This window comes from Pristiophorus japonicus, chromosome 1 (genome assembly GCF_044704955.1).
Source record: "Pristiophorus japonicus isolate sPriJap1 chromosome 1, sPriJap1.hap1, whole genome shotgun sequence".
Taxonomy (NCBI): domain Eukaryota; kingdom Metazoa; phylum Chordata; class Chondrichthyes; family Pristiophoridae; genus Pristiophorus; species Pristiophorus japonicus.
This window is the reverse complement of record NC_091977.1, coordinates 447,356,331-447,373,894: the sequence shown is the minus strand read 5'-3', so window position 1 is coordinate 447,373,894 and position 17,564 is coordinate 447,356,331. Positions and strand designations below refer to the sequence as shown.

Sequence of the window (17,564 nt, the reverse complement as noted above, 5' to 3'; positions counted from 1 at the left end):
AAGTGAGTTCTCAGGTGATTGTACAGTCCAATACTGGAATTACAAGTCTCTGTCACAGGTGGGACAGACAATGGTTGAAGGAAAGGGTGGGTGGATAGTCTAGTTTTCCGCACACGCCCCTTCCGCTGTCTGCGTTTGGTTTCTGCATGCTCTTGGTGATAAGATTCGAGGTGCTCAACACCCTCCCGATCTTCTCAATCTTCCTTGCTGCAATGCTCCATCCCTCAATCTATTATTAAGGACATGGTAACAGGACACTTAGAAAATAACAGAATTGGGCAGAGTCAACACATATATATGAAAGGGAAATCATGTTTGACAAATCTGTTAGAGAGTTTTTTGAGGTTGTAACTAGCAGAATAGATAAAGCGGAACCAGTGATTGTGGTATATTTGGAAATTCAGAAGGCATTTGATAAGGTGTCACACAAGGGGTTAGTAAACAGAATTAGGGCTCATGGGATTGGGGATAATATACTAGCATGAATTGAGGATTGGTTAAACAGAGAGTAGGAATAAAGGGGTCATTTTCAGGTTGGCAGATTGTAACTAGTGTGATACCACAAGGATCAATGCAGGGGCCTCAGCGATTCACAATCTCTATCAATTCTTTGGATGAAGGGACCAAACGCAATATATCCAAGTTTGTTGATGATGCAAAGCTAAGTGAGAATGTAAGTTGTGAGGAGGATGCAAAGAGACTTTATGTGGATGTAGACAGGCTAAATGAATGGGCAAGAACATGGTAAATGGAATATATTGCAGAGAAATGTGAAGTTATCCACTTCGGTAGGAAAAATAGAAAAACAGAGTTTTTTTTTAAGTGAGAGATTGGAAAATGCTGGTGTTCAGAGAGACCTGGGTGTCCTTGTACACAAAGTTAACATGCAGGTACATCAAGCAATTAAGAGAGCAAATGGTATGTTGGTCTTTATTACAAGAGGATTTGAGTATGAGTAAAGATGACTTACTGCAATTATATAGGGCCCTGGTGAGACTACACCTGGAGTATTGTGTACAGTTTTGGTCTCCTTATATAAGGAAGGATATAATTCCTATAGAGGGAGTGCAACGAAGGTTCACCAGACTGATTCTTGGGATGGGGGGGGGGGAATTGTCCTTTCAGGCGAGATTGAGTAGACTAGGCCTATATTCTCTAGAGTTTAGAAGAATGAAAAGTGATCTCATTGAAACATACAAAACTCCGACAGGGCTTGACAGGGTAGATTTAAGGAGGATATTTCCTCCAGCTGGGGAGTCTAGAAATAGGACTCAGTTTCAGAATAAGGGGTCGGCCATTTAGGACTGTGATGAGGAGAAATTTCTTCAACTCAGAGAATGGTGATTCTTTGAAATTCTCTAACTCAGAGGGCTGTGGAGGCTCAGTCATTGAATATATGTGTAACAACAGAGAAGTCCTGCTACAACTGTACATCATCATAGGCAGTCCCTCAAAATCGAGGAAATATAGAAAATAGGTGGAGTAGGCCATTCGGCCCCTTGAGCCTGCACCACCATTCAATATCATGGCTGATCATTCACCTCAGTACCCCTTTCCCGCTTTCTTTCCATACCCCTTGATCCCTATCTAACTCCTTCTTGAATATATCCAATGAACTGGCATCAACAACTCTCTGTGGTAGGGAATTCCACAGGTTAACAACTCTCTGAGTGAAGAAGTTTCTCATCAGTCCTAAATGGCTTACCCCTTATCCTAGACTGTATCCTCTGGTTCTGAACTTCCCCAACATCAGGAACATTCTTCCTGCATCTAACCTGTCCAGTTCCGTCAGAATGTTATGTTTCCATGAGATCCCCTCTCATCCTTCTAAACTCCAGTGAATACAGGCCCAGTCGATCCAGTCTCTCCTCATATGTCAGTCCTGCCATCCCAAGAATCAGTCTGGTGAACCTTCGCTGCACTCCCTCAATAGCAAGAACGTCTTTCCTCAGATTAGGAGACCAAAACTGAACACAATATTCCAGGCGAAGGCTCACCAAGGCCCTATACAACTGCAGTAAGACCTCCCTGCTACTATACTCAAATCCCCTAGCTATGAAGGCCAACATACCATTTGCCTTCTTCACCACCTACTATACCTGCATGCCAACTTTCAATGACTGATGTGCCATGACACCCAGGTCTCGTTGCACCTCCCCTTTTCCTAATCTGCCGCCATTCAGATAATATTCTGTCTTCGTGTTTCAGGATCCTAGTCTCTGAATTAACTGTGACACTCTCCATCTTAATAAAGAATTCTACCATATTATGGTCACTCTTCCCCAAGGGGCCTCGCACAACAAGATTGCTTCCACTCCCAAAAAGTGAGTTCTTTGGTGGCTGAACAGTCCAATACAAGAGCCACAGACCCTGTTACAGTTGGGACAGACATTTGTCGAGAGAAAGGGTGGGTGGAGCTGGTTTGCCGCGCACTCCTTCCACTGCCTGCGCTTGACCTCTTCACGCTCTTTGCGTTGAGACTCAAAGAGCTCAACACCCTCCGGAATGGACTTTCTCCACCTCAGGCTGGCCTTCTGCCAGGGTCTCCCAGTTGTCAGTGGTGATGTCGCACTTTACCAGGGAGGCTTCGAGGGTGCCCTTGTAACCTTTCCGCTGTCCACCTTTAGCTTGTTTACTATAAAGGAGCTCCGCAAAAAGCATTTGCTTCGTGAGTCTCGAATCTGGCATGCGAACTATGTGGCCCGCCCAGAGAAGCTGATCGAGTGTGGTCAGTGCTTCAATACTGGGGATATTATCCTGGTCGAGGACACTGATGTTGGTGCGCCTGTCCTCCCAGGGGATTTGCAGAATCTTGCGGAGACATCGTTGGTGACATATCTCCAGCGACTTGAGGTGCCTTCTCTACATCGTCCATGCCTCAGATCCATACAGGTGGGCGGGTATTATGACAGCCCTGTAGACTATGAGCTTGGTGGTAGATTTGAGGGCCTGGTCTTCAAACACTCTTTTCTTCAGACGCCCGAAGACTGCACTGGCACACTGGAGGCGATGTTGAATCACCAATGTCGGTCTTTGTTGATAAGAGGCTCCCGAGATATGGGAAATGGTCCACGTTGTCAAGGGCCGCACAGTGAATCTTGATGATTGAAGGACAGTGCTGTGCGGCGGGGACAGGCTGGTGCAGGACTTTTGTCTTACAGATGTTAAGCATAAGGCCTATGCTTTCATATGCCTCAGTGAATACATTGACTATATCCTGGAGTTCAGCCTCAATGTACACAGACGCAGGCGTTGTCCGCATCCTGCAGCTCAACGACAGAGGTTGGGGTGATCTTGGGACGTGGCCTGGAGGCAGCGTAGGTTAAACAGCTTCCCACTGGTTCTGTAGTTTAGTTCCACTCCAGCGGGGAGCTTGTTGACTGTGAGGTGGAGCATGGCGGCGAGGAAGATTGAGAAGAGGGTTGGAGCGATAGTGCAGCCCTGTTTGACCCCAGTCCAGATGTGAATTGGGTCGGTAATGGATCTGTTGGTAAGGATAATGGCCTGCATATCGTTATGAAGCAGGCGCAGGATGTTGACAAACTTTTGGGGGCATCCGAAACGGAGGAGGACGTTCCATAGACCCTCACGGTTGACAGTGTCAAAGGCCTTTGTAAGATCGAAAAAGGCCATGTATAAGGGCTGGCGCTGCTCCCGACATTTTTCCTGCAGCTGTCGCGCTGCAAAGATCATGTCCGTTGTGCCCCGTAAGGGACGAAATCCGTACTGTGATTCCGGGAGGAGCTCCTCGGCCACAGGGAGAAGACGGTTGAGGAGAACTCTAGCGACAACTTTCCCAGTGGCTGATAGCAGTGAGATTCCCCTGTAGTTGCCACAGTCGGACTTGTCCCCTTTTAAAAAAATGGTCACAATCACTGCATCTCTGAGATCTCCCGGCATACTCTCCAGATGAGAGAGATGAGGTAATATATCCACGCCAACAGCGTCTCTTCAGCATACTTTAGTGCCTCAGCAGGGATTCCATTCGTACCCGTAGCTTTGTTATTCTTGAGCCGTTTTATGGCTTTGCCTACCTCGTGCAACGTTGGAGTTTCATTGAGTTGGTGGCAGGTCGCATGTTGCGGGATGGAGTCGAGAACACTCGAGTCAAAGGCAGAGTCTCGATTGAGGAGATCTTCAAAGTGCTCTTTCCATCAGGCCCTGACAGCCTCTGTGTCCTTGATTAGTGTTTCCCCGTTCTTGGCCAGGAGTGGGGTGGGGCCTTGGGAGTTTGGACCATAGGTGGCCTTGACTGCAATGAAGAATCCTCACATATCGTGGCTGTCGGCCAGTTGTTGTATCTCCTGTGCTTTCTCCATCCACCACCTGTTCTTTAGTTCCCGGGTTTTTTGTTGGACCTGAGCCTTGAGCCGTCTGTAATGTTGTTTTGCAGATGCGGTCAACAATAAGGAATGTGGAAGAGGATAGAGTTGGTCAGCTCTCACTGTTCCCTTGTAACAACTGTACAGGGTATTGGTGAGGCCACACCTGGAGTATTGCGTCCAGTTTTGGTCTCCGTATTTAAGGAAGGATATACTTACAATAGAAGCTGTTCAGAGAAGGTTCACTAGGTTGATTCGAGAGATGAGAGGGTTGACTTATGAAGATAGGTTGAGCAAGTTGAACCGAAACTCATTGGAGTTCAGAAGAATGAGAGGTGATCTTATTGAAACTTATAAGATAATGAGGGGGCTCGACAAGGTGGATGCAGAGAGGCTATTTCCACTCAGAGGGAAAACTAAAACTAGGGGACATAGAATAAGGGGCCGCCCATTTAAAACTGAGATGAGGAAAAATTTATTCTCTGAGGGTTGTAAATTTATGGAATTCTCTGCCCCAGAGAGCTGTAGAGGCTGGGTCATTGAATATATTTAAGGTGGAGATAGACAGATTTTTGAGCGATAAGGGAGCAAAGGGTTATGGGAATCGGGCAGGGAAGTGGAGCCGAGTCCATGATCAGATCAGCCATGATCTTATTGAATAGCAGAGCAGGCTCGAGGGGCCAAATGGCCTACACCTGCTCTTATGTTCTTAAAGTGCTGTTATTTTGGGAGTTCCAGGATTTTGACCCAGCGACAATAAAGGAACTGCAATATATTTCCAAGCCAGGACAGTGTGTGACTTGGAGGGGAACTTGGAGGCATTGGTGTTCCCCTGCACCTGCAGCCCTTGTCCTTCTAAGTGGTAGAGTTTGGGAGGTGCTGTCGAAGAAGCCTTAGCGAGTTATTGCAGTGCATCTTGTAGATGGTACACATTGCAGCCACTGTGTGCCAGTGATGGAGGGAGGGAATGTTTAAGCTGGTGGAAGAGGTGATGATCATACGGGTTGCTTTGTCCTGGATAGTGTCGAGCTTCTTGAGTGTTGGAGCTATTCTCATCCAGCCAAGTGGAGAATATTCTATCACACGCCTGTCTTGTGCCTTGTAGATTGTGGAAAGGCTTTGGGGAGTCAGGAGGGGAATCACTCACCGCTGAATACCCAACCTCTGACTTCTTGAAGCCACGGTATTTATGTGAATACCGTACAAAAGCAAAATACTGCAGTTGCTGGAATCTGGAATAAAAACTTTGGCACAGTCCCCAGATGTTAGTGAAGGGAACTTTGCAGGGCCGACTGGGCTTGGCGTGCCTTTATTGTATCCATATCAGAGTGATCTGTCTGGTTTTATTCTTATTATACTTCATTGTGGCAGATTGACACAATTGAATATCAATTAAGAATCAAGCACATTGCTCTGGGTCTAGAGTCACATATAGGCCAGACAGGATAGAGAACCAGCTTTCCTTCCCTAAAGGACATTAATGAACCAGTTGGGTTTTTACAACTGTCCGATAGCTTCATGGTCACCTCCACCGATACTAGCTTTTTACTAGATTTATTGAATTGGTTTTTTTTTTAAACTGAATTCAAATTTGCAAACTATCGTGGGATTTGAATTTACATTTCCAGATTAATATTCCAGGCCGCTGGATTACTAGTCCAGTAACATAACCATTACACTACTATACCAGTCATGTAGAACATTGTGGCCTGTGTCCACACAAAAACAGCAAGGCCCACATCTCTTATCACCCCTATCCATCCATGTTCTACTGCTTTCCTCTGTGCCAGAGAATTGTCCTTACCTTGAAATTCTTCCACTGCTTCATCCCTATGTCCCTCCATAATCTCCTCCATTCCTATATCCTTCTGCACACTTCTTAGGTACTCCAAAGCAAGCCTACTTCTCATTCCCACTACACCAAAATTAGCAGTCACTCCTCAAGCCATATTTCTACCTTCTATCATGCCTTCTAAAACATCCTTATGGTCCTCTGCTTTTAAACAAGTTTTAACCCCCTCCTGACCCTCTTCCTCCTCACCCCCCCCATCCCCCCACCCCGCTCTCTACTCCCGTGTAACAGATACAGAGACATCTCTTTGTATGTAAAGAGTGACGTAGAAATATAAGTGATTATACATTGCTTCACAATACCGCAAGGACCCGTTTACAATTGCTGAAAACCATAATGTCAAAACCTGGTATTACTCTGCACAGAAATACCATGTAGAGCCTTCATTTATTTAAAGAAATGCTAAAGATAGTGATTCACAGACTTGTTAAAGAATTACCTCATTTATTATTTTAGTTTTTTGGTTGCCATACATATCAAGATCATTATAGCCTTTCTGTTCCTATCCTTACCATTTAATTGCTGTGCTGCCTAGAAATGATGGACAAAGTTTCCCTCCCACAAATTCAGTACAGATCAAGGTACTTAATTGAAATAAGATGTTATTATGCTTATGTACTGACCTCCCAAATGATAGATCGGTAAAGCTCATAGATTTGACCAAATATAATATGTTTAACACTTTGTTGCTTAATAGTTATATCTCCTCATGTAAATGTTGGATTACTCTAGCATCCTTGTGATACCCTATATTTCACAAACAAATTACCATGAAATGTAACTATTTACTTTACTATTCATGTGAGGATATTGTAATCGTTGCTGTCATTTGTGAGGTACTGATGCATGCAGACCAAGAAGGTCTCAGATTCACCTGCAGCTATTGGCCCTAGTATCCCTGGGCTGGCAGGGGAAAGATTAACCAAGGCTCCAGCTATCCAATGATCCTGGTGGAAAGTGCACATCAGGATATTGAATAAGGATAGAATTGGGCTCAACTGTAATGCTCCCCATAGTCGAATGCTTTTCCTACACTAATATATATTCAGGCTCAGATATTAAAGTGAGATGAGGTAGCAGATTGCTGAAACATTATCCTGGCAGGAGCTATTGATATCGGTGAGGAAGGGGGAAGGGGAGCAAATGGGCTGGAAATAATTTGCTTTTAGCAAAAGGTTTAAAAACTTGTTTCTTTTAATGTTAGATTTCTTCAGCCGAGGCCAAGAAAGGATTTGAAACCAGGCTAACATGAATAGCTAGTGAATAATGGTATTAAACTGAGCTATTTAGATGTCACTGTACCACAATTTAAATGAACAGTACATTAGCATCTCAAAACATAAGATCTGGGGCCATTTATCTACATCTTGAGAAGGAAATGGCATGGCTAAGTACTTTGAATATACTTTTAAATGTAAAGTACTTACCTCAAGATGATCCATGTATTTGAAAAACAGGAATTTTCCTTTGTTGCTCTGGATCCCACCCCAAAAGGATGTTCTCTGCCAAATCAACAGTGGGAAATAGGAGGTGGGTGGGGTGGATTGACCCATCCACCTCCACGGAGGTGTGTGGGGGGCCTGACCCATCCACCTCCATGGCACGAACCTGGTATTGCAGTACTTCCAGGAACGGTGCAGTGGCTCTCGGTCTTTTGGCTAAGAGCATTGGCGCAGAGTGATCCTTGATGTGTGCAAGGTGACCTCTGGCGTTTGTGATTTGACAAAGAATTGGAAAGATTGGCAACGAAAATTTTTTTTAAAAAAGATTTTTAAAAAACAGTGGGAAAGTAAAAATGACATTTGCCTCTCTGTACAGTATTATTTTACATTGATTCTTACCATCATTCATGTTGCTAGATCCTTTTGCATTTCTGAATTTGCTAAAGCTGAACAGAAGTAGGAGTACTATAAAAAAAAACACTTTGGATGCTGGAAATCTGAAATAAGAACAGAAAATGCTGGAAACACTCAGAGAGCAACATAGGATTAGCATTTCAAGTTGATAACATTGTCAGAACTCAATGATAGGTCAATGACCTGAAATGTTAACCCCCTGTTTCTCACTCCATACATGCTGCCTGGCCTGCTGAATGTAGTACTATACTCGTACAAATAAAAACAGTTAGCCTCATCATACTCCATGGGCTGGGGATGGGAATAATTGGTTAGTGTTCCTATGCTTGATTGCGATCCGGTGGCTCGAGTTGGAACGTGTTTGGTTGTGGACAAGTGAAGACGACAAAATTAGATTCAGCTGTGATTCCCCCACCCTTCCAATGATCAAATAGCCTGCCAACACTCCCTGTCTAGGTTGACACTTGGTGAACAACCATTTGGGTGAGGTAGCAGAGAGTTGGCAGTGCCCATGGAACCATGCCAATTTAGGAGAGGAGAGAAAATTAAACTTACAGATATAATCCTAGTGTTATAAAGCCACAGCTCTAAAGCAACATTTCTGTAAAGGAAAGGAAAATAACAAACTTGCATTTGTACAGCTCTTTTCATGACCTTAGGACATCCCAAAGCATGTTACAGCCTATTAAGTACTTTTGAAATGTATTCACCGTTGTAATATAGGGAAACACGGCAGTCACTTTGTGCACAGCAAGATCCCACAACCACCAAAGAGATATATGCCGAATAATCTGTTTTAGTGATGTTGGTTGAGGAATAAATGTTGGCCAGGGTACCAGGAGAACTCTCCTGCTCTTCTTTGAATAGTGCCATGGGCTCGTTTACATCCATTTGAGGGGACAAACGAGGCCTCGGTTTCACGTGTCATCTAAAAGAAGGCACTTCCCACAATGCCGCACTCCTTCAATACCAGACTGGAGTGTTGGCCTGCATTATGTGCTCAAATTTCTGGAATGGGACTTGAATCCACAACCTTTTGACTCAGAGGCAAGAGTACTACCAGTGAGCCAAAGTTAACACCTTAAACACTGAGGAAACAAGACAAATAGTCCAATCGGGTAAAAAACTGTTTCTGTTTTAACTATTGCTTGCCGAGAATCTAAAGTTGAGTCACCATCATCATAGGCAGTCCCTCGGAATCGAGGAAGACTTGCTTCCACTCTTAACATGAGTTCTTAGATGGCTATACAGTCCAATACGAGAACCACAGTCTCTGTCACAGGTGGGACAGATAGTTGTTGAGGGAAGGGCTGAGTGGGACTGGTTTGCCGCATGCTCTTTCCGCTGCCTGCACTTGATTTCTGCATGCTCTCGGCGATGAGACTCGAGGAGCTCAGCGCCCTCCTGGATGCACTTCCTCCACTTAGGGCAGTCTTTAGCCAGGGACTCCCAGGTGTCAATGGGGGTGTCGCACTTTATCAGGGAGGCTTTGAGGGTGTCCTTGTAACGTTTCCGCTGCCAACCTTTGGCTCGTTTGCCATGAGGGAGTTCCAAGTAGAGCGCTTGCTTTGGGAGTCTCATGTCTGGCATGTGAACAATGTGGCCTGCCCAGTGGAGCTGATCAAGTGTGGTCAGTGCTTCAATGTTGGGGATGTTGGCCTGGACAAGGACGCTAATGTTGGTACGTCCCAGGGGATTTGTAGGATCTTGCAGAGACATCATTGGTGGTATTTCTCCAGCGACTTGGTGTCTATTGTACATGGTCCATGTTTCTAAGCCCTATAGGAGGGCTGGTATTACTAGAGCCCTGTAGACCATGAGCTTGGTGACAGTTTTGAGGGCCTGGTCTTCAAATACTCTTTTCCTCAGGCAGCCGAAGGCTGCACTGGCGCACTGGAGGCGATGTAGAATCTCGTCATCAATGCCTGCTCTTGTTGATAGGAGGCTCCTGAGATAAGGGAAATGATCCACGGTATCCAGGGCCGCACCATGGATCTTGATGACTGGGGGGCAATGCTGTGCGACAAGGACAAGCTGGTGGAGGACCTTTGACTTACTGATGTTTAGCACAAGGCCTATGCTTTTGTATGCTTCAGTAAATATGTCGACTATGTCCTGGAGTTCAGCCTGTGTATGCGCGCGCAGACGTCGTCCGCGTACTGGAGCTCGACGACAGAGGTTGGGGTTGGTTTTGGATCTGGTCTGGAGACGCGATGGTTAAACAGGTTCCCACTGGTTGAGTTTAGTTTCACTCCAGCGGGAAGCTTGTCGACTGTGTGATGGAGCATGGCAGCGAGGAAGATTGAGAAGAGGGTTGGGGCGATGACGTAGCCCTGCTTGACCCCGGTCTGGACGTGGATGGGATCTGTGGTGGATCCGTTGGTAAGGATCCATCACAGTTGCGTCAAAGTTGAGTACAAGCCTGCAGAACTACAAGAACATTCTGTTCTTTATTCTTCCTCCCTTTCTTGAGATATCACATTGATACTGTGTAGCTGGGCATGTAATACACGAGAGAGAAAGATAATTGCTGTGTGAATTGGTGATATGGCGGTGTCGATTATTGCTCTATAACGCTAGAGTAATTTTGATAATGACTTGATATGTTGTCTCCAAAAACTACAGCAACAATGTTGCCAGGTGCTATATACATCTGCTAATTGTGAGAAATAGTGTAGTTGTGCTTTGCCACACCTAGCTGAAAAATAGAACCGTATGTAAATTAACTCACGTACTATGTAATTCTTTCGGTAGGAGAAAAGAATTCCTCCTCCCGTGCCAAAGAAACCGCCAAAGGGTCAGGTACCCCTCAAACGTGAAAAATCGCTGGAAGCCACAGAGAAACAAAGGCAGGAGGCACGGAAGCGCCTGATGGCTGCCAAACGAGCTGCATCTGTGAGACAGAACTCGGCCACAGAGAGCGCGGACAGCATTGAGATCTATATCCCAGAGGCCCAGACCAGACTATAAGCCACATCGGAGTGTAACTGTGATAACTTTACAATCACAGAGCTGGTTGTTTGTAACTTATTTATGTTACAGCTTCATTAGAGATACGACAAAGTGTTTGTATCATTTTAACCCCCATCGGAACATTAAAAATCAGGACAATTATGAGCAGGTGTGGAATTCTTAATAAACCCAGGAAAAAGATTGTAAACTGTTCTAGCATATTCTACCATTAATGTTTAGCTACATAAAATACTTGCTAACTGCCATTTGTCATTTGCAAACTGTCATTTGCATGGCTTCACACTAATTGTTGTTGCGTCACATTTTTGTAACTCCTATCCAGTATTCTGGCTCCATTGACTTATACACATATCTAGCTATGTTTCAAGTACTGACAATAGTTAAATAAATGAAAAAAAAACATTGAAATTCATGTGTGCACAGCAATAGAAACAGAACTTTAATACTGCTGAAAGGTCTTTTGGGACATTGATGTCTTCCTAATTATAGATGTTAGGATTTAGGACCAAGATTATTTATTTCAGAGTAGATGGAGTGCATAACTCTTAACACCTCACACTTTTGTAACTAGGTTTTGACAGCAGTGAATCATAAATGTGCTAACAGCACTATGTATAAAAGGCAAGAAACATTGCCTTGTTCTTTGACGTTCATAACCTTCAGAGGCTACATACATTCACAAGCACAGGGGTTAACAGCAATGCATTAAACAAAAACTAAAATCGTGGATGGCAGATTTTAAAGATGTCCCATGGATCGTCCATCTACTAAAGTAGTTAGTTACAAAGGTCAAGAATGGCTTGGAAAAAAAACATTCTTGCAATGAGCAAAATGTGATAGTTACAGGCAACACTATAAATTGAATAAAAGAAAGGCGAGTGTTAAATGGACTTCTTAATGTGTGTGTTCCCTACTTCCATGTAAATTCAGGAGTAGCACTGGAGAGCTTCTTACTCCACCTTTTCATTGACAATAGTTTGGGAAGAGCATATCGAAAGGGGGAAAATTATGAGATAAGCATGTCTTTGTAAAATGAGCCATTTGGGTGATGCAGTGAATATATATATATTTTTGAAAGGTATTGCCAATCATGGTTATGATGCTTATTTACAGAGGAGATTCACCAGATAAGGGCTAGTGATTCTTTGCCGTACCTTGAGGACAAACTGGTCTTATCCAATCAGGTGTCTGATTTTTTAAAACTGTGTCTTTTATCAATTTATTTTTGATCCACAATACCCAACACTCTTATTCACTGTTGCAGCAGTTTGTACATGCTTTTGATTGAAATGCATTCAATGATGTACCTGCTAGAGTAAAATTACCAGTTACACGTAATGTACTTTTGTCAGTGTGCTAAGCTCTTTCATTTTCTGTTATATTATTACACTTTAAAGAATTTGGAAATCTGGGCTGGTAATGCATTTTCCTAGATGCATTAATCTGTGCCTATAATATATATCGGATATGAAAATAAATTCCTTTCGAAAAAAGCAAATATGTGTTTTTGTCCAGGCAGAAATGTTCTCCTCCATTTCCCTGTTTTCCCCCACCTCACATTTTAAGGAGTGTCTTAAAGGAGGAAAGAGAAGTGGAGAGGTTTAGGGAGGGAACTCCAAGGCTTAGGGCCTTGACAACTGAAGGCTCTGCCGGCAATGGTGGAGCAATTAAAAGCAGGGACGCACAAGAGGCCAGGATTGGAGGAGCGCAGATGTCTCGGAGGGTTGTAGGGCTGGAGGAGATTAGAGATAGGGAGGGATGAGGTCAGGGAAGGATTTGAAAACGGATGAGAATTTTTAAATCGAGGCATTGCTTAATCAGGAGCCAATGTAGATCAGAGAGTGCAGGGGTGATGGGAAAACAGGATTTGGTGCGAGTTAGGCACGAGCAGCAGAGTTTTGAATGGCCTCAAGTTTACAGAGGGAAGAATATGGGAGGCCGGCCAGGAGTGCATTGGAATAGTCAAGTCTAGAGATAACAATGGCATGGACAAGGGTTTCAGCAGATGAGCTGAGACAGAGGTAGAGTCGGACAATGTTAGAGGTGCAAATAGGCAGTCTTAGTGATGGCGCGGATATGTGGTTGGAAGCTCATCTCAGGGTCAAATATGACACCAAGATTCCGAACAGTCTGGTTCAGCCTCAGTTGCCAGTGAGAGGGATGTAGTTGGTGGCTCGTGAATGGAGTTTATGGTGGAGACTGAAAACAATGGCTTTGGTCTTCCCAATATTTAGTTGGAGGAAATTTCTGCTCATCCAGTACTGGAGGCTCAAGTGGAGCATAAATGCTGGCATGGACTGGTTGGACCGAAAGGCCTGTTTCTGTGCCATATATCCCATGGATGTCAAATCAGTGTGATAATTTAGAGACAGTGGAGGGTCGAGAGGTAGTGATGAGGTAGAGTTGGGTATCGTCAGTTACATGTGGAAATCAACGCTGTGTTTTCGGATGGTGTCACCAAGGGGCCGCATGAGAAACAGGAGGGGGCCAAGGATAGATCCTTCAGGGACACCAGAGGGAACAGTGCATGAATGGAAAATAAGCCATTACAAGAATCCTCATTGCAGGTATTATTGGGTAAAAGAACCTATGTTAAATGTACTTTGTACTACATCACTATTTAAGCACCTGGAAACATTCATTTCAAATTTCACATCTATGTTCATAAGTGGTGAACCTTTACTGTGAATTTGGAGGACAACAAACCTGAACAATTTGTTGTAAAATTGTACTTTCCTTATCTCTGTTCCACTGGTGGCATTTCCTAGTTCTCTGCACTTGTGACCTAGATAATTGGCTTTAGTCTCTCTCGCACCTTTGTATCCACCTGGGCTGAAAGGGGTAATATGTTGATGTCACCCTGCACTTTTTAATACAAATATGAATCTGTAGAACTATTCTACCAGAATATATAGAATGCTTGTGAAAGTTAGTAACTGTGAATAATGTTACTTCCCACAGCGTATAAAAAGAAAAAAATTACTTGTCTGTGTGACCAGGATTAAAACCTGGCAGCAATTGGCTGTTGATCAAAAATAAAGAGAAAATGGTTCCAATAAAACTCTCTATCCAAGTAACTCGTCAGTGGTCAGGTTTCAATATGAATGTTGTAATATTATGCTAGAGTATTCTATATTGTTTATTTGAAAGTTGTTAATTTTTGTTACCTCATTTGTATTTATTGTTTAAATGTAAATGAATCCTTAACATATCGATGACAAAAGAGATTTCTCTGGAAACTGCAGTTCACCTTAACAATTGGACAGGATACTGAATAAAAAGCAAATTACCGCAGAAACCTGAAATGGGTTCCCACTCTAATTTAAAAATAGTTAGCATTGGTAAAGTTTAATTATTCAAACAAAGTTCTGTAAATAATTGAATGTTTCCCATTATGTAAAAAAATGAAATTACTTAATTAAAATGATGTACACTTACACTTCTGAGCTCTCTGTTTGAAATCCTTTATCATTCTAATCTTCTGCCCTATTCTGAAGGTGCAGACTCCTTCTGGGGTACCACTACAGGCACTGGCAGCCCTTCAGATCTTCCACTAAGTGATTAATCTTCATACACAGCCCTATACAGTGATTATCAGCAGGCTATTTAACCAGGAATGGCAAGACAGCCAAGCCCCCTCCTCTGACATCCACACACATACCTTCCAGCAGGTGTCAGAGGAAAGCAAACAGAAGGGAGTATCCGTACTGATTTTCCCCTTCCTTTGCTTAAAAAGTGCTCATGTAAACTGCAGCATCATTGAACCTGGCCTATAAGAGTTAAGTTAATACACTTCAATCCCTTGATCATATACAGGGCCTTGGAGACCGCACCTGGAGTATTGTGCGCAAGAAAGGATATACAGGCAACGCTCGATTATCTGGGGCCCTCGGGGATCGGGCTATTCCGGGTAAACGATTTTGCCGCTAGGGCGAGTGCACGTACTTGCCGAGAATGTTTGGGTTCCAAATTTATACTTTAATGCTTTTCTGCTTCTGTGCACTCCAGGATGGGATTGTCCACCTATTCATTTAAATATAAAGTGACAGTCTTCTGATCGGATTGCCTATGAATAGAGTTGCAGAGGTGTCAGAAAACGGAAAGACGGCAGGGAAGGGAGGAAGAGTTGGATAAATCATTTGCCCCTCTGAACTTGCTTCCAGCGTGATGATCTGGACAGTACCCTGAAAGAGCGGGGTTGGGCAATGCCTTCAATCTGATAACGTGAGGATGGGTCACAGCATGAGCAGACAGACTGTCCAGGTCCGAGTTAGTTCGATTGACGAGTTTGGTTGGAAGTCCATGCTTAGCGCAATAAATATTTAAAAAAAAAATATCGGTCAAGGGAAAAAAAAATCAGAATATTCCTGACTGTAAAAGCACATGTTTAAGTACTTACTTGAGATTTAACATTTCAATGAAGTTCACAAAATAAGTACAAATGTTGCTCTATACGGGACAGAATCAGTTTTTAAAAGTGCCGTTGCAGCGGGTTCGCCGTTAGATCAGTGTATTAATAATCGAGAGTTGCCTGTACTTGCCATAGAGGGAGTGCAGCAAAGGTTCACCAGACTGATTCCTGGGATGGCAGGACTGTTGTATGAGGAGAGATTGGGTCGACTAGGCCTGTATTCACTAGAGTTTAGAAGAATGAGAGGGGATCTCATAGAAATGTATAAAATTCTGACTTGGTTGCATAGACTGGATGCAGGGAGGATATTTCCCCTGGCTGGGCAGTCGAGAACAAGGGGTCACAGTCTCAGGATATGGGGTAGAAAATTTAGGACCAAGATGAGGAGAAATCTTTTCACTCAGAGGGTGGTGAATCTGTGGAATTCTCTACCACAGAAAGCTGTGGAGACCAAGTCACTGAATATATTTAAGAGGGCGATAGACAGATTTCTAGAAACAAAATACATCAAGGGGTATGGGGAAAAAGCAGGATTATGGTGTTGAGATAGAGGATCAGCCATGATCATATTGAATGGCGGTGCAGGCTCGAAGGACTGAATGGCCTACTACTGCTCCTATTTTCTATGTTTGATCAAACCTGGTCTGTTTGTCTCAGTACTGCACCAGGCAGGACATTCACTCAGTAAGGTGGAAGGGGTGCTGATAAATATTCTCTCTAAATTGTCTTTGTTGCACGCAGCCTGTTTATTTCAATGCACAATCTCTTTCAATTTCTGTGCACGTGTGGCATTTCAAATGGAAAATCATGCGATTGGCCTGCATAGTACCTTGCAGCTTACTGCACACAGTTTAGAGGACACATTGGTGCAGATATGTAATTTATTCACACTACTCCCTCCCCAAATCCTCACCTGGGGTGCTGACCCCTTCCTGTGAATGGTTTCATTAGTGGCAGGCACCTTTGGTATCTCACTGAATTGGGGATTATTCATGTATGAGCCTTGACAATGAATATCAGCATGCTACCCAACCAAGGAAGGAGCATTTACAACTGAGCCTGATCTTGTATTCATCCAACATGCACACATCAGCAGGAATGGTTCCTAGCTACTTTCCCCTTCCTAATTCAGAGACACGAAGGCCAATTGTTGCATCGTTGTTCAGATCAGCAGAGGAAGAGTCTAAACTGAGACTTGGGGTCTATGGAGGTTTTTAAGTTTAAAATTGTATATCTTTCTTGAAAATGCTGTCCTCTTCCAGTGCACACTATTGTGCAAAGTCCCAAAATTGGTACATTTTATACTAATATTGGTGTATTCTCATATTTTAGAACTTTTTGGTCTCTAATTTGTCACACTGCTTGTCCGACATCCAGTACTTGATGAGCAGAAATTAATTCCAACTAAATATTGGGAAGACCAAAACTATTTTCTTCGGTCCCCGACACAAACTCAGTTCCCTAGCTACCAACTCCATCCCTCTCCCTGGCAACTGTCTGAGGCTGAATCAGACTGTTCGCAACTGGAGTGTCCCATTTGACCCAGAGAGGTGCTTCTGACTACATAACTACTCCATCACCAAGACCACCTACTCCATTACATCATCTGACTCCACCCATGCTCCAGTTCATTTACTGCTGAAACTCTATTACTTCTAGACTCAACTATTCCAATGCTCTCCTGGCCAGCCTCCCACTTTCTACCACCTTAAATTTGAGCTCATCGAAAATTCTGCTACCCATATCCTAACTCACACCAAGTCTAATTCACCCATCACCCCTGCTCGCTGACCTACATTAGCTCAAGGTCCGGCAACGCCTCAATTTTAAAATTCTCATCTTGTTTTCAAATCCCACCATGGCCTCTTCCCTCCCTATCTCTAACATCAAGCCCCACAACAAGATATCTGCACTCCTCTAATTATGTTCTCTTGCACATCGCCAATTTTAATTGGCAACTATGCCTTATCATAGAAAATTACAACACAGGAGGCCATTCAGCCCATCATGTCTGTCCCAGTTAGCAGCCTTCTGCTGCCCAGACCCTAAGCTCTGGAATTCCTTCCCTAAACCTCTCCACTTCTCTATCTCCTCCTTTAAGACATTCCTTAAAACCTAGCTTTTGGTCATCTGTCCTAATTTTTCCTTAT

The 17,564-nt window shown here is 43.6% G+C and overlaps 1 protein-coding gene across 2 annotated transcripts in view; it reads left to right on the top strand.

Annotated features, from left to right (window-relative positions):
- Positions 1–14,422, top strand: part of dlgap1a (discs, large (Drosophila) homolog-associated protein 1a) — a 358,889-nt gene extending 344,467 nt beyond the window's left edge. For both annotated transcript variants that reach the window (XM_070893128.1, XM_070893125.1), the window contains one exon: positions 10,785–14,422. In XM_070893128.1, the coding sequence (XP_070749229.1) occupies positions 10,785–11,000 (216 nt within the window). In that variant the 3' untranslated portion in view covers positions 11,001–14,422. The remainder of the gene's footprint in view (positions 1–10,784) is intronic.
- Positions 14,423–17,564: the final 3,142 nt, after the last annotated feature.